The sequence below is a fragment of the Eurytemora carolleeae genome, unplaced genomic scaffold (assembly GCF_000591075.1).
Source record: "Eurytemora carolleeae unplaced genomic scaffold, Eaff_2.0 scaffold49, whole genome shotgun sequence".
Lineage (NCBI taxonomy): Eukaryota > Metazoa > Arthropoda > Copepoda > Calanoida > Temoridae > Eurytemora > Eurytemora carolleeae.
In genome coordinates, this window is record NW_019396071.1 from 116,121 (window position 1) to 138,184 (window position 22,064).

Genomic DNA, 22,064 nt, shown 5'->3' on the forward strand with positions numbered 1-22,064 from the left:
AAGTAGATAAATATTTAAGAAAATGAATTAAAAAGTAGATAAATATTTAAGTTAATGAATTAAAAAGTAGACAAATATTTAAGATAATAAATTTAAAAGTAGATAAATATTTAAGATAATGAATTAAAAACTATATGAATATTTAAGATAATGAATTAAAAACTAGATAAATATTTAAGATAATGAATTAAAAAGTAGATAGATATTTAAGATACAGAACTAAAAAGTAGATAAATATTATTAATTTCTCGACAATGTGCTTAAAATATTGCTAACACGCAAAATTTATAGAAAATAAATATTTGAAGTGTCCGCGTTTTTTAACGATCTTCTAACTTCAAAAAGTTGATGTAATGTTTTTTGTAATCTTATGATTTCGAATTATATTCAAAAGGTAAAAAAAATTTGTTGAAAAAATCTTTTCATTTATTCTCTCTGCCACTTCCAGCTGACCAACCAAGCCAAGGGAAGGGATGCATTTTTAAAAATATTTTTAACCTCGCCATCCTTTTATCTCATTTTTCCGTCCTCCGGACCCGACCTCGCTACTTCAATTAGAGAATTTTGAGGATTCGTAGAAAACTTTATTTATAGTTTTCTGAATCTCTCAAATATATCGGGAAAAAATCACTCGGCTTCTCACACCTCTCCTCCTGAATTCGGAAGTCATTGAACTAGGCATGGATCCATTCGTATACACCTATGGAGCAAATGGTTTTCTTTCTCAGTTTAAGTTTTAAAAATTACTTATTATTTACTTAAGTTAAAAGAAAAAAATAGTAAGGTTTTTGAAAGAAAAAAATTACAAATGTTTTTAGTAATTGATGATTTTAATTTTGTGTCATGGTTATAGAGGCTCCCCGCCCCCGTACTTTTTTACCTTTTAATCTATGCACATTGAACATTTACGTCACAGAGCGAGAGAGAGAAAATCAGGAAAACAGTTTTCAGGTTTTATTACAGAGATAAAAAGAGAAAAGTTCTAAGAACCCGGACCTACAGAGTCCGAGGTTTGATACCAGCTTAATCTGCTACCCGAGCAAACCAAACCTTCTCCGTCAAACCTGAAATATACTTGAAACCTTTATAAGGAAACAAAGGAGGGTAAACTTATAATTCATTCCCTCCGGGGAATTATCTTTGACAAAGAAGGTTGGGGAGAGGGGGGGGGGGTATTAATGGCATGAACGGCTGAGGGATCTTAGATTTTTCTTTATAAATGGTAAAAAGTTTGTGTTGAGAACTTATATATTTCTTATTTCTAATAATTAAAAAAGAAGTGTGTGTGCGAGAGCTAAGAGCAATTGTGATTTTTTTTGATTTGCGTAAATTGGATCTATAAGGGTTTCCATACGCAATATGCGTAATAATAGCGCACAATTTGATCTGACGCTGGCTAACCTATCTGTACAATTTCAAAATTTATCTTGTTTGCCACAGCAAAAAATTGTATTGGTAGAATAATTAGAAGAATAATACAAACTTTCCTAAAATTAAATAAATAGTTTTTGTACATGGAAACCATAATTGGATCAAAGTTAGGAATTAGATAACGAAAAATTTCTATTTATGCAACTGCCTTGTGTTATAATACGGGACATTATATTTTTGTCGGGATTTTTACTTAATTTAGTTTGTTTGAGGTTAAAATTCAATCCTTTAAATCCCGAAAGTAAGGCTTGAATTTTAACTTCAAACAAACTAAATAAAGTAAAAATCCCGGCAAAAATATAATTTCCCAAATTATACAAAAGGTAAAGTTGCTTATATAATTTTATTACTTTTAAACCGAGAAAAGCTATCTGAGGGCCTTCAATCAACTCAGAGAATTTATTGGAGATTAGCTGGAGTCCAGACCACTGTTTCTGAGAAGAATACCTAACCCTGTGTGTAAGAAGAATAACTAACCCTGTGTCTCAGAAGAACATTTATAATTGTTTCTAAGAAGAATATCTAACCCTGTGTCTAAGAAGAATATTTATAATTGTTTCTAAGAAGAATATCTATCCCTGTGTCTAAAAAGTATGTTAATAATTGTTTCTAAGAAGAATATCTAATCATGCGTCTAAGAAGAACATCTAATCCTGTGTCTAAGAAGAATATCTAACCCTGTTTATAAAAAGAACATTTATCATTGTTTCTAAGAAGAATATCTAACCCTGTTTTTAAAAAGAACATTTATCATTGTTTCTAAGAAGAATATCTAATCGTGTTTCTAAGAAGAATATTTATCATTGTGTCCAAGACTTGGACACAAACTATAGAAGAATATCTTACCTTATTTCTTAGAAGAATATTTATCATTGTTTCTTAGAAGAATATATCCAGCCCTGTTTCTAAGAATTAAGAATATATCCAACCCTGTTGCGCCCCCTTGGCCTCGTTGACAGAGGCCGAATGTCCTCCACAAGTGGTTTCTGACTAAAAGTAAAGAAGACAGAGAGGGAGATAACATCCAGAGTAGATAGATAGATAGATTTGAAAATACAAGGATAGAAGGATGCTTGAATAGAAAGATAGATGGATAGAAAGACAGATTTATGGAAAGATAGATCTATGGAAAGATAGATGAATAGAAAGACAGATGGACAGAAAGACAGATGGATATACAAATATTTAGATGACTAGAAAGAAAGATGGATGGAAAGATATATAGATGGAAAGATAGATGGATGGAAAGATAGATTGATAGAAAGATAGATGGATGGAAAGATATATATATGGATAGAAAGATAGAAAGATTCGAAAATAGATTGATAGAACGATAGATAGAAAAAAACAGGAAGTACAGAACATGGCTTTTGGACTTATTTAAACGAATAACATTTAATAAAATAGAAAATCCAATTTTTGAAAAGTTAAAAACTACGAAATCCTCCATTTAAGAGCCAAGCCTGTGAGGTCTTGAGCTAAGTCCTCTCTGGGCACTGTGTATCTATCTATCGGTGGATAGTTTGTATCTTTCTAAATATCTATCTTTCTATCTATCTATCTATCTATAACCTCTGACCAGTGTGGACCTGCACCCTGCCAAGGCAGGCCAACGAGAAGGTAAATCCAGGCACTTTGACTATTTCAGGCACTTCGAGCACTTTAAGTAATTCATGCACTTAGAGCTCTTTAAGTGATTCAGACACTTTAAGTAATTCAGGCACTTAGAGCACTTTAAGTACTTAAAGCATAAGAACTTTATGAACTTTAAACATTTAAAACACTTCATAAACTTCAGGAACTTTAATATTAATCCTAGGTGCTTCAAGTATTAAAGCATCTATAAAGCAATTCAAGAACTTCAAGTATTAAAAGTACATTAATCACTTTATCATGAATATTTTATTCCTGGAGCATTTGAAGCACTTAATGAATTTTTAGCGTTTAATGAACTTTTCATTACTTAATAAATTTTAAGTACTTTATGAACTTAAAGCACTTAATGAACTTTAAGCACTTGTATTGGTAAGAATAGAGTAAATCATATCTATCAAATGCTTATACTTCGTCTGTGCTCTTATATTTATATTAATATTTTAAATGAAGTGCCCCGGCGTTGCATGTGGAATTCCCCCCCCCCCCTTCAACAAAATTCAGACAATTTGGTCAGCCGTGTGGCCAGATATAGCTTGAAATAAGTCTAGAAGATGTTCTATTGTTTATTAAGATTGGTTTTTGTGGGACACTGTGTTTCATATCGGATATTCTTCTGCAGCATCTACATATATATATATATATATATGAGCAAAGATCTTTATAATATAGATAAACTAAATCTTGATTGCGTTAAGTAAATAAAAGATAATTACTCTCGAATCCTCATACTCCTATTTTTTCAAACATATCTTTGCAACCTAATGTCAAAGTCCTTTGATATACGCTAGGTGAGATAGTTTAAAATATCATGAGCTGGATTACATTATTATAGCTACAGGGATTAGAAAATTAGAGTTCCTATGTAAAACCAAATTATATATTTTGAACAAGGTTCTATATCTTTACTTTTACTAAGCTGCGAAGGTTGCAGGATATAGATTGGATAACAAATCATCTAAATTTAATATCCGCCCCCTCCTCCCCTTTTCCATTTTCCTAAACCCCTCCCCTTCTTCCTGCTCTCTCAACACAAAATGGTTCCATTACAATATTTGTAACATTATTCATGTTAAAGTACAAGAGATAATGTTAGAAAATACCAGGGTTTAAACGAAAGAGAATATTCTGACGAAGATACTGATGAGAAAGAAAACAATAAAAGTTCTTGGTTTGATTTGAAATCATAAAATCTAACACAACTTTATTTTTTGTGAGCTATCGTTAAAGTTATGAAATTCTTACAAGGTTACCCACCAGTTCAGACAGGAAACATCACACTCATTGCTCCCAAGCATGTGTAAGCCTGGATGGGATACCCCCAAGTGCCTATAACTGGAAACCATAGAATCTCCCTGCTTGTCCACCTTTCCTCTCTTAAACATCTATAGTCATTCACTTGGATCAATCCACTTAAAGCTTCTTTCTTGTTGAGTAGAAAGAACGCACCCTTTCGCTGCGAGAGTTGTTGACAGCCGCCCACTTGCCCCTGTCCTCCTACATCAGTCAGGTTGTCATATATAACTGCTTAACCAAATGTAGGCTTTAGATGTTTTAGAAACAATAGGTTTGTGTGGAGTACGGGAATCGAACCCATGAACACCAGTCTGGACACCAATCCAGTTACTGTCTGTGGACAAGTGTGCTTAACTTCAGTGACCCAACCATTTCGAGCCTTTTTTACACCGAGGCGAACAAGTGTGGTGTCTCATATAGTTAGAGTATGTCCGGGGCGGATACAGGATTTAAGGGGGGGGGGGGGGTGCTAGATTTATTTCGGAACAAAAAATTCAGAGTTAAGAACAAAAAGAAAAGGGGAAAATTTTTTAAGATATAGATATTTTTCCTGTTTTGCACTAGGTTTTTCCTCTTAAGTGCTACTAAGAAGCTATTCTGAATACGCCCCCCCCCTGAATCCGTCAGGGGGTGCTAAGGTCCTGCCGCCCCCTGTATCCGCCCCTGAGTATATCATGTAAAAAATGTGAATAAAAAGCCACCGCTTTTCCTCGTTATTTTTCTTATGACGTTTTTCGTTAAACACTAGTTAAGCGGGAAAAAATATATTTTAGTTTGTTAATGTGTATTTTGAGACTACTTTACTTTAATAATTGCGTTTAAGAAGAAAATATTCAAGATAAATTTATTTTATTTTTCATAGGAAATTTCTGGGACATGAATGCAAGGCAATTAATTTGTGAAAAATAAGGAAAATTATTGTTATATATATATTTATATACAGGGTGAGTCAAAAAAAAGTGTGATTTGCGGCGCCTGGTGCAAAAGTGTACCTTTTTTGTGCAACTCTCCTGTAGGGTATTTTTAAAATTTGTAATTTTTTTTGTTACTTCAATGGCCCAAAAAAAAAATCCGCGAACCTTTTTTCTCTCAAAATCAAAAGTTCAGAAAAGCAAACATGTGTAAATAAATTGTTTCTATCGAAATCTAAAATTTTAAAAAGATTGAATCACAGAATCTCAGAAAATTGGCAAAATTGTAATAAGAAAATTCGCAATTTTTCAGTTCTGGTATAATTTTTACGGAAAAATTATTTTTCTATGGTTCTCAAGGTTTCAACTGAACAGCGTATATTTAATACTTTAGAATATACTAAGAAGAAAGGAACTTCAGCATTTAAATAACCTTTCCGTAAAAATTAGACCATAACTAAAAATTGCTAATTTTCTTATTACAATTTTGCCAATTTTCTGGGATTCTGTGATTCAATCTTAATAAAATTTTAGATTTTCGAGAGAAATAATATGAATACACATTTAATTGCTTTTCTGGACTTTTGATTTTGAGAGAAAAAAAAGATTCGCGGATTTTCTTTTGGCCAAAAAAAGTTACAAATTTTCAAAAAATATTGAAAAAACACCATACAGGAGAGTTGCGCAAAAAAAGGTACAATATTGCACCAGGCGCCGCAAATCACCCTGTATATAAATAAATATATATTTATAAACAAACAAAATATCCTATTCTTCTCGGAATCTTAAAGTACTTCAACTTTTAATTAAAACATTTTAAATTTTTTTCCCTTTTTTAAATTTACAGTGAGTCCCACCAGGGGCGTACCAGAGCATTTGTGTAGGGGAGGGGGGGGGGGTTGCATATTTTTGTGCCCACTCCTTAAAAACCCCTTTTTTGAAAAAAATATTGATACCTTTCTTGACTATGTAAACTATTTGATCATATACGCACTTCCATATTACAAGCGTTAAAATAAATTATTTATGTAATTTCTTAAGGGGGGGGGGGCACAATGTTGCCAAGTGGGAGGACCTACAAAATCAGGCAATCCCTCTTAATACTGTGGTGTAAGCTTCAAGGGATGAAAAACATAGATGGAAATGTTTCTAAAAAATTATCTATATTTTAATAGGATTGATACATATTGTATTATCAAATATTATAGCAAATATATATTTACACTGAAGGCAGTATTGATTAAAGCTTTTTATAATGAAACTTTTTTAGTTAAGGGCAACAGTGCAGAGATGTAATTATACTTAATGGAATACATGCTTAATTTAAGTGACTCTCCATTTATAGAGTGGCATATCCAACGTACCTTTAAAATCTTCATTTCTCCATCGTTTTTGAAGCAAGAAATGTGCGAGTCACTTTTGTAGAGAAACCACAAATAAAAATATTCAGTTTTCAAAAAGGGAAACATGGATTCTTAATGCAATACTTGATCAGACAAAGCTTTGAAAGGTATTGTTGTGAATCAGAATATATTTTATTTCTTTTCTTAATCTTTTAGTTTGGGTGAGTGCAACGCAATGCATGCAATGTAGAAATAGAATGTAGATTGCCTGAGGAAGGGAAATGCAAGCAGATATAATATTAAAAGAGCCCCCCCCCCCTCGCACGCCCCTGGGTCCCACTCCCATAATCTGCGGAATAAGAAGACGACTGTGAAGTTTACAAGTTATTGAGCCAATGAATAATTAATGGCTTATAGTATATATGACATAATCAAATTGTTGGATGGAATTTTAATATGGTGTTATTATTTAAAAAGTGTGTTGTGTTGAAACTGTTTGTGGGGGGGGGGCACAAAGTTTTAAAAAATGCATAGATGCATATAATAAGGAGGTGTGCTCCGCTGGATAAACATTTTATGATTTTTTTTTATCCCAAAACATCAGAAAATGTTAAAATCTATGAATCAAGACTAAAAAACTGATTTTTAACAATTACATTGCACAAAAATTTTGTCTATCATGCAATTGATCATAAAACTCAAGGGCATATACAGAATTAAATGTGGTGGGGGGGGGGGGGTGCAAAATTGGTCCCCCCCCAAAGGAGTTGCCCGGGGGGGGGGGCAAAATTTAAACTGTAAATTCAAAACATTTGGCTTCTTTACAGGAAACATCACACTCATTGCTCCCAAACATGTGTAAGCCTGGATGGGATACCCCCAAGTGCCTATAACTGGAAACCATAGAATCTCACTGCTTGTCCACCTTTCCTCTCTTAAACATCTATAGTCATTCACTTGGATCAATCCACTTAAAGCTTCTTTCTTGTTGAGTAGAAAGAACGCACCCTTTCGCTGCGAGAGTTGTTGACAGCCGCCCACTTGCCCCTGTCCTCCTACATCAGTCAGGTTGTCATATATAACTGCTTAANGGGAGGGGGGGGCGCGGCCCCCCCTCGTACACCCCTGGATGGGAGTGCATGAGTGCAAGGCTAGATAGCCTTTCTGTTTTCATGGTGTTCCGTAGCCATGTTAGCAACCTAATTATCAATATACAATTCCGTTTATATTTTTTGTTTAAATTTTAAACAGTTTTCAAAGCTTATAACTGTTTAGGCATCTGCAAAATGCCGCAAAAACTTTTACTATCATGAAAATAGAAGTCTTTACACTTGAGTGCAGACTAAGCAATAGGGAATATATTTTTTTTTAAGTGAAGGGGTCAAGGCAACTAGAACTTGAAGAGGCAGCAAGTGGAGGAACCCCTGCTATTCAGGGCCTGAATATATGTTCAGGGGTAATTACCTCCAAGATTCTAGGGGGGGTATTTACCCCCAGGATTCTAGGGGGGGGTAAATAACCCCAATAACCCCCCTTATATCCGCCACTGCTTGCAAGTACTTTTCTTTATCTCTCCTTCAAACAAAACTAGCAAAAAAAGCATTGTTTCTAATATATCGACATTTTATGATACTTTGTGTTTGTAATAATTATTATTATACTAGTAAAAGACATGAAAAACCAAACAATTCAACTTAAATTCTATGAGATAAAAAAAAGGACAAAGTAAATGACTTGAAAAAGTTTCAGTTGTGAAAAAAAAGTAGGAGTACAATTATACAAAGTATATATGCAAAGATATAATAATAATAAATCACTTATAGATCATTTATGTGTTTGCTATGGATGGCCAAACGGCTGAATCAAATAGGCTGAATTTTAGTGAGGAAACTCATAGATACCCTTGGGGATGACATAAGCTAAATAAATTATAAGTTTTTTGTTTTAATTCGATATTTAAAATTCCATGGGTACAAGCAAAGATTACAAAACGGCGGTGCAATGATTAAAGTAAATTAAATCTAAATTAAAAAAAAAAAAAATGATCTTTTACTACCTCCAAACTGAAGCCTTCGTGGCTTGGCATTTAAAAATAACTGTTTACTTTGCTATCCCATTCCCTGATAGCGCCCATCCGATTAACATGAATGTGCATTCTAGATAGATTTTTCATTCGGAAATCTGCCAATGGTGGCTCTGGTCCACGTTTACAATTTTCTTAGTGCACTGAATGAACAGCCAACTTTGATGTTCTTCTCTCTTCAGTTTAAAATTTGAAAAGGTGAAAGCTCTGATTTCTAGGGGGGTACTGCCCCCATGCCCCCCTCTGTATACGCCCTTGAAAACTCTGTTCAGATAACATGTTGAGAAGATAAGAGTTAAAGACTATGAAACCTAATATTAATAATTTATTGCATGAGCCATGAACAGCCGAAAATTATCTTTGGAACTAGTAAAAGCATGAAAAAAGGATGTAAATGTCTGCATGAAAAAGATAATTTATGAAAATAATTCAGTTTGCCAAAATTCTAGTTTTATAAATCTCACATGCAACTATAGAATATGCTGGAGTTTGAATAAAAAGAAAATCTTGAATTTCAATTGATCTTCATTGTTACTTATAATAGCGCTAAAAAAGTTTTAAATCATGTATTAAAGAATTGGGAAATATAAGGTGCACCGCTCAAAATGTTAGAAATGATTTAAAATTTAACATTTCATTTTCACATAAAAATAAAGAAACTGAATGAGTGCAGAAAATTTTTTATTGTTGAGAAAAGAAAAATGATCCTGCAGTATAGTTGTGACCCAGAGCTGTGCCCCCCGAGCCCCCCTCGATTGTTACGGAACGGGCCTTCTAAAGCAAAACCAGTTTCTTGGTTTAAAGATGTTTACATATGAAAAGTCTGCCCTGTCACTGCTTTACAGGCCTCAACTCAGGGCGATCAGGGGCATGCTTTCAACACAATTCTTTATGAGAAGAGGGAGGGAGAGGGGGGGGAATATTAATGATCACATTTGATCTTTTTCTTTAAGAGATCATGGTTTAAAAATGATCAATTTATAATCCATCCATGCTTTGGCTTTTTTAAATATTATAATCTGAACTAAGAAATTAAGGATAGAAACATCTAATGAAATCCAGCTGTGTCCTGGGCAGGTCAACCCATACCGTAGCCCCCCCCCCCCCTTCAAGCAGGGCAATATGGGTCAGAATGCCCCAACCCCTATCTCAACAAGGCGACCTTTGTCCAGGCCGGATTGCTGGGGGTGGGGGGGGGGGAAGATGACCAATGCCTACACTCCTTTTCAACCCCTTAAGCCGGTCCGGGTAGATGAGAGTGGGGGGAGAAACTGGTAAAAACGGATCAATAATAGCCTCAGTCAGTGCATAGTGATCACGCATTAAAGTTATTCCGCGCAATCGGAATAAGAAGTCGTATACGTTCAACATTTCGAAGATTAACTGGTAATAAATTATCTTATTAAGTTTATATTTTATAATGCATCCAGCTGCACATCAATTGCGTAATTTTGAGAACAACTGATTTTGCTCAAAAAATATTATAATTTTGCACGTTGCATGCAAGTATTTACGTTCTGAATAACATAACTGACTGCAGTGCAGTGTGTGTGCACACAAATTAATAATAAGTTTAAATCCTTCAGGTCCGTCCCCCCTTCTATTAATTTTGTACATGACCATTAATTTTAAGTGATTTTGTATTACACTAGGGGCATATGTTAGGTTATAAAGACAATTTCTGGACCGAGCGCATGTGGCATAGGAGGCTGGGGCCGGCCGAGCGCTGCGGCCAGAACGGGCCTTCAATTTCAAAAATTTTCAACAAAATTAGTATATATTTAGGGTTTACAGGTTAAGTTAAGACACTTTCGGGGCCGAGCGCTGCTGCTATAGGACAGCTGCTATGAGGGCCGAGCGCCGCGGCTATGACAGGATTCGAGGCCGGAGCTGTGACCACATGGTCAAATATAACCTTGTTGAACTTTATCCATGTCTTAAATACATAAGATCCATGTACAAAATTGACAGGAGCTGGAGGTGTCCAAAAATCGTATTGCTGAGAAATAAAATAAAATAATTGATCTTGCGATTTCCACCCCTCCACCCTCTATATGTGCCTTCGATGCCTCCCTGCACTACGTGTAATGTGCGGTAATTTCCTCGTGTAATGTGCGGTAATTTCCTCGTATACTATTTTTGGACCCTTTTTGGATTTTTTATAGGAGGGGGGAGGGAGGGCTGGGGTCCAAAAATCATTCACTATAGGTCGGACCCTAATGTGCAGTATACACTATACAGTGCAGATACGATAGGTTCACCGTAAAGAGATTTTTTACATAAAGTGACCTTTAAGAGGTAGTGTTTAAGCAAGTCTGTTTTAATAGCTGCTGTACATATCTGTTATACATGTAATATATTTATGATTCGACTCTTTAATAACCTATAAACCTGTGTTTCTACATGCGCGAGATCGATATCTGATTTCTTTAACTTAAATTTTAACTCACTGCAGTGTCCCTTTATAATGGACTTCTTTTTAATCTCTATATTGCTATTCAAAGAAAGATTCTATGACAGTCCCTTTAATGGTTCTTTTCGCATATAATTAATATTCCTCTTTCCACTATAGGGGGTTGATATTAACAGTCATTCGACACATCGAACCTTAAAGTTATATTATATATTCCCCTTGAATCCCTCAATACCAGTTTTAAAAACCAAGTTTTGCCTGAGTCAGTGCATGATTCATGCATATATTTGTCAACATTTTATGCCTCACTATCAACTTTACTAAATTGATCAAACTATTAATATTGATTAGATATGTTCACAAATTATAATCCATGAACTCGTGTCACATTCTTGCGCCATTCAGTTAGCATTTAAATGCAGGGCCGTCTAAGGGGGGGGGGCACACGATCTCGTGCCCCCCCCCATCTATGATTTAGTGCTTCTTGATTGTGTAGAGGGCTTTGTCCCTCCGGCCCCCTGTTCACCCTTTTTATCGTACCCTCCCCCCCCCCTGCAAAAACTTTCAGTTACGGCCTTTTCAACGAATAATTAAAGAATGCACAAATATTGTGATCTTACCCTGCAGCACAATTATTTGGTATTTTTTTATTTTAATTCTAAGATATCAATGTCATTGAGGAATAGAATATCATTATTCTAGTCACGTTTAATAATGGTATTTTCTCTTAAAAGAAAGTTTTCTTGTGAGTTTCCAGCTTCCAAAACTTTCTTGTTTTATAAAGCTCGAGCTGAAACCTTGATTTTTCTCCTTTCTAAATCATCATTTTTTTACACTGCAGTTTACTATGTTTTGTTTTTAATTTCCAAATGATCACTTTTTTTGGAACCAATTGTTTTGGTTGTTTTGCTATAAACACTTATACAAATTAGTCGTTTTTGTTTCTTATGTCCCAGCTTATATAATCTGTTTTTGTCTTTATGTCTCAATCATTTCGTTTTTTCTTTGCTGGGAGAAACACGTGATTAGGCAGAGAATACCTTATTTTTCATCGTCTTAATGTTTCTTCGGTATGGTTTCGACGTCCTTAGATATTTTCTGATCTAAGTAAAAATAAAAATATGATCAAAACAAATCAAACCATTTGCATCCTCCCAGAAAAAATGCTTGGAAATAAATTACTATTTTTATAGAAAAATAAATTAGATATGAAGGACAAAATTTTATTAAATACAATATTTATAGTTGTCATTCTACATGTATAAGGACATGAACTTTAAAAGATTTACTTATGGCTTCAAATCCTGATTGGAAACTTTTAAAGGATGAGCCCCCCCCCCTTGAGCCATACTAGTTTATAGTGTAATATCTGCCCAAATCCATGTATGTCTACGTCTACTATTGATTATTTTAGCATTGGTCTGACTGGGTATTAGGGCAGGGGAGAAGGGGGGGGGGGAGACCTTTCTAGTAGCATCGGAACCCTAGACAAGGACTGTATAATAGATTTTGTCCTGGAGAGGGGGGGGGTCTAGGTTTGGAGGGTGGTGGGGGGCTGACCTGCCCGCGATTGAGACTGTGATTAGGAATTAATTTCTTGCTTATAATTTTAAACATGATTATTCTTGTTATTCTTGTTGTTGTTCAATCCTTTCTTAGGAATCTCCATCCTCCTACTATCGTAGGTTTTGTTCCAGTTTCAAACATTTCCTTAATTGTACAAACATTTTCTCTTCAACTTTTATTTTCTAAATTCTCTCAAGCCTCTAATATATAGTACAATCGTACAATTCTCAGTACAGCTGTATTCTTACTTCACAAGCGCATATATTCCAGTAAAAAATGAAATTTTATGTGTTCTTTATTTTCTGTTTTTACACTTTTTTTAAATCTTGGAAAACATGTGAACTAAAAAATTTCGTTTTCCTCGTTATATTTGACACAATTTGACACTTGTGACGTCGTGTATTATTGGTTCATTTCTCTGTTGCCAGTTGCCACCATATTTACTTGATAATCTATTTGCCAAGCCTCAACTTTTGTCTATTTATCAGAGCTTTTAATCTATTTCGACTTTATTATCATGTCAAATGCTTAAATTTCGACTTGAATTTTAATTCTTTCCTTTCAAATTTTGTTCAAATCTTATGTATAATATTCCCTTGTCTGCTTTCTTATATTGTTACTATTATTTTTTCTAACCTTCTCATTCAGCTTTCATCAAAAATATTCCCAACCCTCACTTGGTACCCCCCATTCTCCCCTCAGAGCACACCCCTTTCCCCCTCCCTCTTAGCACACGCTGAAATCTGAAATATATGCAGTCAGTGTAATACATGCACCTGCTAAAGCCTATTCAAGAACCATCTGCTGAAATGGTTTTGAGGGACTCCCCCAGCATCATAGACATACATATATTGCAGGTTTTAGATCTAACATATGTTTTTAAAACCAAGCCGATGTTGCTTTGAAGTTAATAGCTTTTTTGAGGAAATTACTTAATTGGCACAATTTTATTTCCGACTGAAAATCTCATATATATATGCAGAAAGCATTGAACGGGAATTAATTTGTAATGCCCAGAATTACACCATTTAAACAACAGATGAATATATTATTAATTCTGACGAATTCCGATCCTCATGGACTTCATATAATTTTTTTCACGTATAATAATGCTGAAAAAGCACTAGCGACCGTTGTGTATTTTAGTACACTTTGAATGAATCATAGCGTCCTTCTTCCCCTTTCATCCCTATATGCACCCAAAATTCCCCTCAGGTCCGGGCCAAGCAACCATTCCCCCATCCTAAAAATCCCCCAAAGCATCCCCCCTTCCCGTGGCATGTGTCAGAGCATTGAAGTACCACCGAGTTCTTGTCTAAGCACGTCCTCTATACAGACCGGCGGTTTCCGGGTTAGATTTTTTTCATTTTAAAACATTTCAAGTTTTAAATTTAAAGGAAATCTCGATTGCTGAAATAGAATTACAATTGAAAAAATACTAATTAGGAATGGTTTTCAAACCGTTGGACTCTATAGACTTCGATCTGGGGGATTTGGATCCTATGTTGCTTACACCGAGAGAGAAAGAGAGGGAGAGAGCCGGGCGGCGGCTTGGGGGAAAATCAACCAACTCATTATTTTCATTTCAGTTTGAGTCTCCGTCATGTGAACAAGGAGGACGGCAGCGCGGTGGAGAGATTTAATATTTTTATATAAAAGACAAACTTTTCCACTTTTTTAAGTTAAAAAGTTGCAAAAAGTGCCAACAAGTGCAATATAAAAGGCAACCCATTCTAAGTCAGTAACTTGAAGTTATACTTGTGAACAATGATTGGTCTAACTCCTAACTCTCCATCACACTCAGATCTACACTCAATAAAGGAAGAAGAGTAAGTTTAAAAATGTCGAAGATAAATTTAATTAATTAACATATTAATGAATTTATCGAAGAACAACGAACTAAGGTATGTAATGTATATGAATATATTAAACGAAAAGGATAAAGAAAGAAATTTTTTTATGGACATGTTAACGAATACACAAGGACTATTTCAATGAATAAGATGAAGTACGATCCTAAATATATCAATGAATAGGAGGAATGATGAATAGAGAATATAACAAAGAATTTCATAAAGAACGAACTATGAAAATTTAATGAATAGGTTAATGAATGTAGAATGAAAATTTGAATGAATAAGATGAATAATGAACATTTTAATGACAAGGATGAATAATGAATATATTTATAAATAGGATGAATAATGAATATTGAATGATTAATATATTAATGGATATTATAAATAATGAACATGGTAATGAATAGAATGAAGAATTAATATATTAATAATGAATAGAATGAATAATGAATATATTAATGAATAGGATGAATAATGAATATATTATTGAATAGGATGGTGAATGAATCTGAATATATAAATGAACAGGATCAAGAATGGATAATGAATATATTAACGAACAGGACGAAGAATGAATCTGAATATATTAATGAATATGATGAAGAATGAATATAAGGATGAATGAATATATTAACGAACAGGATGAATGAATATATTAACGAATAGGATGAAGAATGAACATATTAATGAATAGGATGAAGAATGAATATATTAATGAAAAGGATAAAGAATGAATATATTAATGAATAGGACGAAGAATGAATAATTTAACGAAGAGGATAAATCTGAATGTATTAATGAATAGGATGAAGAATGAATCTGAATATATGCTGCGCTGGTCAGAACACAACTCCCAACTAATCAATGTGTTTCATCAACTGTGTCAGGTATAGTTATTATGATTCATTTACGTTATTGAGTGAATTGGGTTTCTGTGCACTGCAAAATGGCTGTGTTACATGCTGAACCGATCGGGCCCAAATTGTGTGTGGGACCTTACGTAATCCACGGAAGGTTTATGAATGATCCAAATTTCCTAAAATAGCTTCTAACAAAATTCGATTTCCATTTTATCCACCAAATTTTTTTGTTATAAAATCCGCAAACTGTTTGTTTTTGTTTTACAATGTATTTAAAGAGAAAATGTTCACAATTGAATTTGGGAAGATGGGCCCGAAAGCCTAGTATTCTAAATTGCGTTTAACAGTTGTCTTCTTATTCCACAGTTTTTGGGTCCCACTCTATGTAGAGTAGTGAAGTAGTGTATCAGTTCCGACTACTCTATGTAGAGTAGTGAAGTAGTGTACTAGTCCTTATCAGTTCCGACTACTCTATGTAGAGTAGTGAAGTAGTGTACTAGTCCTTATCAGTTCGACTACTCTACGGAGAGTAGTGAAGAAGTGTACTAGTCCTTATCAGTTCGACTACTTTTTAACTTCATTAAAATTTTCATCTCGTGGATAGTTAATAGTTAACTGACATCAAATTTTTTAAGTTTTTGACATTGATTTTTTTCTTCTACATCTTTAAATGATACAAAACATTGATTTCTTCTACATAACAAGTACTTTTTAATTTCTTCAATGTTTTAAGAGTTAATTTTAAGATAATAAAATTTATCTTTGAAAATTATTAAAAGAAAATGCCCGCATTTCGTACATGAAACCCTGTAAATATTTAAACTTCTTTATTGTTTCTGAATACAGAAAACCTTTATTTAAACTGTGGAAGACATTTTAAAAGAATTTAAAATCATTTCTCGAGAGTATTTAGCTTAAAAGTCGAAAAGTGTTTAAATATCTCAAATATGAGGGAAAAATAAAGAAAAACAAATCACTTCGAATAAACTAAACGTACAATTGTGAAAGGTTTTAAGTTCAAAACTTTTGTACTCTCCCTCCCCAGAAGGAAGGGGGTGGAGGGAAATAAAAAAATCATACAGATTACAGAGTCTTTATATTTTTCCACCAGAAATACAAAATTTTTGACAAAAAAATTTATTTACTGACAATATTGATAATTTAATTTTTATGTTTTCAGAGCGGAGAATTTACAGACGTGACTATTGCAACAGAAACAGAACAGTTTAAGGTATTTATGCTTTAATTTAAATTAAATTTAAGGCGCAATTTTTTGTGTTTTTTTTACCATAAGTCATACAGACACTGATGCTGACAGGGTCAACGCCGACTCCCGACCGTTGACGCTGATTGACACTGACGCTGATATTGACACTGACGCTGATATTGACACTGTTACTGATACTGACACTGCTTACACAATGATCCGAATAAAAGGAAATATAAATATTAAAACTATTTCAGGCTCACAAGCTGATTCTGTCCGCCTGCAGTCCCTACTTCAGGCAGTTATTCCTCGCCAATCCTTGCAAGCATCCTATTGTGTTTCTCAAGGTAAATACCCCGGTAACAACGGGCCCTTCAGGCAGTTATTCCTCGCCAATCCTTGCAAGCATCCTATTGTGTTTCTCAAGGTAAATACCCCGGTAACAACGGGCCCTTCAGGCAGTTATTCCTCGCCAATCCTTGCAAGCATCCTATTGTATAACAACGGGCCCTTCAAAAGGTTTTAAAAAAAGCTGATTCTTGAATCCAATTCATAAATACAATTCCTGAATGTTTACGCTAAATGAAAACGTGAGCTGTTAATAAAGTATGTTGTGTTATTTCTCTTTTCAAATCAAAACTGTGAGGATTCTCTTACCTTCTTTAGTTTAGAGTTTTTTTCCATTTATCCAATATTTATCGATTTTTTTAGAAAGTGCTGATTTCAAATATATTGAACATTTAGCACAGAAGAATCTTGATAAACTTTTAATCCTCTGACTCTTATTTACTCTTCTGTGAAGTAAGTATTTTTTCTTCATGAAAAATAAAAGTAAATTTTCCAGGATGTTTCTGACGAGCATATGCGCCTATTGTTAGAGTACATGTACCGAGGAAACATCTCTGTACGCCAAGTCGACCTTGAGGAGGTTCTTAGGACAGCTTCTAGTCTCAAGATCAGAGGTCTCACAACAGCTGAACCTCCGACCTCCGATGATGATACTCCGAGACCTTTAATAGTAGACGAGCAGTTTCAAGCCTCCGATGTGTCTGGAGATAAATTCCAGAGTGTTGAAACCTTGTCCAGCCACAGCGCCACTAGTGGTAAGAGTGGGAGTAGGAAAGGAGAAGGACGGAAATCCTCTGTGCCAAAAAAATTGAGATTGAGCGGAGACCGGGAAAGCGAGATGTCCAGCCCCCGACCCTGGCCCCATATAGAAAATGATCTAAGGATCACATCCCTAGATCAGATCTCAGGGTCCAGTGAGAACCGATCCCCTATCGACAATCTACCAGTTTCTGACACCGAGGAGATAGACACCGACCAACCTGTAGATTTTAGCACGGGAGGGAAGATTGACCTCGCGCCCCGGTACTCCATCCTCGGATCCTACCTGAAGACAGGCAGATCTAGTACAACACCTCCTGAGGACCTCGGCTATGATCTAAGAAGGGCGGAGCTGGCGGAAGATCTCCGCCGTTCTGGATATGGAGGCAGTCCATGGTTGAACAGTCTGGAACAGTTGACCAGCATGCGAGGTCAAAGACCTGCCTCAAGGGACTCCAGAGGAGACTCAAGGGAGGAGAGAAACTCAAGTGGAGAAGATTATGAGAAAGATATTAAGGTGAGGAAAAATTTTATCTGGTGTTAAATTCTAGCAACATGCATGTTTAACAGTCAATTAATTACTTGATATTTTAGGATATTCCACAACCTTTGGGTTCATTAAGTGATACTCTTGGTATAGATATTGCTGGACGCATTCGCTCTCATTTCCTTTCAAACCTTCCAACACAATCCTACGCCTGGCTCAACGGTATGGGAGGTGGCTCACTCAATTCTCTGGGCTCAATGAGCTCTCTGGCCAGCATGGGATCCTTGAGTACCTTGAGCTCCCTTGCAAACCTACCTAAGGAGTCTAGAAGGGGGTCCACTGGTTCAACGGATAAACTGGATAAAAACCCACTTGGAGGAATAAGGTTAGAATTTATGCTCTCCTGTAAAATATTTTTATTCATTGAAGATTCTTGTAACTAATTTTATATTTTCTTTGTCGTTTTGTTTCATTTAGAGATGTGATGTTTACGAAAATGATGATCTTTTTGTGTGTTTAATCTTTTTGTTTACATCTTTAAAATAACTTTTTTAAACTATGACCTAGTGCCCCGTGGATCATCGTAAGAGATAATTAATTTTTTTTCTTTAATTTTCCTTTATTTTCTATATCTCTATAATTATCTATCTCTCTTGGTCTATATATATTTGTTATCAGTCTGTGAATATTGTACTTTCAGATCGGGTGAACTTGAGTTGCGAAAATATTGGAAGACTTTGGTCCACTCCAATTCGCAAACCAGGTTCACCCTTAAACAATTAATAGGGCCGCCGGGCAGTTTTTATTTTATTCTCGTTAAATTTAGCTTTTTATTTTTTTCATTAATCTGATTCATTCTACATATGTATACAGTCAAAACAGGCGAACCGAACGGGCCCAGGGTGGTTTATGGATGCTCAGAATTGAACGAATTTTTGTCTTAAAGATTTTTTAATTTCCGTAAATTTTTAAAATCTACGAAGAAATATGATCAAACATTTTTTGTTTTTGTTTTAAAAGTTGAAAGATGGTTGCAAAGCATCCTGAAATCCATGTGGCATAGAACTTGCAAGAAAATGTGATATCATAAACATAGATTTTCTTCTGGGATCTAATTCTACAGTGCATGCACTTTTTTCTTAGATGATAATATTTTTAAAGTGTTTTTAAAATCTAATTTGTTTAGAACTGGTGAAATTGGAACGAATGGAAAACCAAGTGTTGCTTGTGAGGTTTGTGGGAAGAAGTTAGCAGATCCTAGTAGTCTGTACAGACACAGGAAGATTCATTCCGGAGATAAACCTCACAAATGTCCATATTGTCCTAGGTAGAATATGTATTTAATGCACTTAATTATTGAACAGGAAAGAATTAAATGTTTTGGAAACTACATAAATGATTATTTATAAATTGCGGAGAAGGGAAACATGATAACGTACTTTTATAATTCCAAACATTTTCTCATTGTCAAATAAAAGCAAATTTCATCATTTAGTTCTCAACTTACGGTAATTTATCAACTTTTAAAAATGCTTAATTTTTATATTTCCAGGCGGTTTATCCAGCGTTACAACATGAAGCAGCATATTAAAACCCACAGAATAGAACTGATGACAGACCAACAACCGTTCTTAGAACAAGAGAACCAGCATAATATATCCGCATAAACACTCGCCTCGCCAACCTCGATAAGATGCTTCCAAAGATCTAGGGATAATGAGGTTTTCAAGTTCCTTGTAAGAACCAAAGCATAAATACCCCCCCCCCCCCCTCCAGTATTAATCGAGACTGTTCGCTCAAAATAATTGAAAGCAGGATTATGCGTTTTCTATATGAGAAGGGAATATTTGCAATCTTAAGTAAAGAAAGTATCAACATGTTGCAATTAATTATATTTAGTCAGTTTCGTACCGATGTCTTCGATGGAAAATAAGTCATTCAATGTTTATCAATTTTAGTCCAAAGATAAAAAGGAGGTTTGCTCAGCAAATTCACATTCCAAAACTGGTTCAGAGTCCTGACTTTTTGAAGCATTGATCCGGAATTTAAGTTCAGCATTCCTAATTCATTTATTTAATTCCAACTTCGAATTAGCAAAAAAAAATCTAGTTATGTCTAAGTTTATTTAGGTCAGTCGATATTTTGCATTTAAATTCGTAATTTAAGTTGTATCTTTTCCATAAATTATGCTTCATTTTAATGTATAAAATCTGGAAATATTTTACTCGACATTCTAATCCAAACTTGGAAACAAATTTACAAAGTTGTGCACTACAGATTATTTAACATTTTGAATTAGGAAATAATTGAACTTAAGTTCTATTGGATTGTCCTTTACGGTGGACGACTCTGATTTAGGCCTCAAACCATTCGGTTTGCCTGAATTCAAGACCAAAGCATTCAAATACGTGTACCTAATATTTAGAGATAAGTGTAAATTAAACTTAAACGAGCTTTAGCGTGTAGCCAAAAATCAATGTTTATAAATGTGAAAAATATCTATTTTGTGAATGAATGTTTATGTCGAGAAATACTCATGTTACGCTGTGAATTAATGTAAACTTAGAATTAGAGGAGTCTCGCCATGGCATTATTTTGTAGCCAAAAAATAGCCACAGGATGGACTTGATTAATGTTTAATGGCATTTGATGGAATTAAATGTGATGTAACCGGACAATTACTGGGCTTTAATTATTCTGTCCAAAAATGTTTGTATTTTTCTATAAACCCCGCCTGCCCGCCTTTCTTCCCATTTTTTAGAAATTTTCTAGTGATTTTATTTAAACATATCTTGTACTTACATTTTTAGAATCTCATACCATTGGTCTCAAAAATTTCTAAGATCTCAATATAAATGTGCCAAATATTTTCTTGCCAATTTTTTTGCTATTTTTATAAGTGTATTTAGTCATTTTTGTAAAGTTCCGTTGTTTTCCACATGTTGCCAAATTTAAAAAGGAAAAAGATTTCAATTTATCAAATTATTTTGATATAGCAACATGGTTTAATAATGGTTCTTATTTGTGCCAAAAATAATTTATTACCATATTCTATTGTAAAGTATACTCTGTGAGAGAGCTTATCAAGCCCCACTGTACAAACAGGTTTTATTCATTTATTCAACATTGTGGATTTCCAATATTCAAGGCTTAGCTCAGCTTTCCCTGATAAGTCTTTCATGCGAAAGTCTGCGTCTGTGCGGATTTGAGGCCTAGTGTAATAATTGAAATTCTAAACTCGGTAATTTAACAATAATGTTGTAACATACCTAGAATAGTAGAGGAAGATGTGCTATATGTTTGTAATTTTTTAGAAAACATCAGATTACTGTGTTGTCAAAATATTTTAGTCATTGTATTTTCAATAAAATTATACAAATTGAATTAAATCTGATTTCTTCTTGGTAAAAAGGAAGATTTATTTAGTGATAAAATGAATTGGGCGCAGATACTTTTTGAGATGAAATCGGGTTCAGACTATAGATGAATACGGTTAAAGTTAGAGATCAGTAGGGTTCAGATTATAGATAAATACGGGTAAAGTTAAAGATGAGTAGGGTTCAGATTAGAGATGAGTACGGGTAAAGTTAGAGATCAGTAGGGTTCAGATTAGAGATGAGTTCGGTTAAATTTAGAGATGATTAGGGTTCAGATTATAGATAAATACGGTTAAAGTTGGAGATGAGTAGGGTTCAGATTAGAGATGAATACGGTTAAAGTTAGAGTTCAGATTAGAGATGAATGCGGTTAAAGTTAAAGATGAGTAGGGTTCAGATTATAGACGAGTACGATGAAAGTAAGAGATCAGTAGGGGTCACACTATAGATAAATACAGCTAAAGTTAAAGA

At 34.4% G+C, this 22,064-nt stretch overlaps 1 protein-coding gene across 9 annotated transcripts; it reads left to right on the forward strand.

The window, feature by feature from the left end:
- Nucleotides 1–3,033: 3,033 nt before the first annotated feature.
- LOC111712426 (longitudinals lacking protein) lies at nt 3,034–20,891 on the forward strand. 9 transcript variants are annotated; one of them, XR_002767449.1, is made up of 11 exons: nt 9,994–10,103; nt 14,286–14,525; nt 15,361–15,442; nt 16,596–16,646; nt 16,880–16,969; nt 17,467–18,246; nt 18,324–18,601; nt 18,917–18,979; nt 19,403–19,543; nt 19,769–20,230; nt 20,575–20,891. XR_002767449.1 is itself a non-coding variant. In XM_023487032.1 (10 exons), the coding sequence occupies exons 2-10, from the start codon at nt 14,464–14,466 to the stop codon at nt 19,881–19,883; spliced, it is 1,662 nt and encodes a 553-aa protein (XP_023342800.1). In that variant the 5' UTR covers nt 3,034–3,051; nt 14,286–14,463; the 3' UTR covers nt 19,884–20,189. The 9 variants fall into 9 exon arrangements, 2 of the variants coding, with proteins under 2 accessions (XP_023342800.1, XP_023342825.1); XR_002767455.1 differs by having other exon boundaries at nt 19,769–20,223; XR_002767460.1 differs by having other exon boundaries at nt 19,769–20,223; nt 20,607–20,891.
- The last annotated feature ends 1,173 nt before the right edge of the window (nt 20,892–22,064 follow it).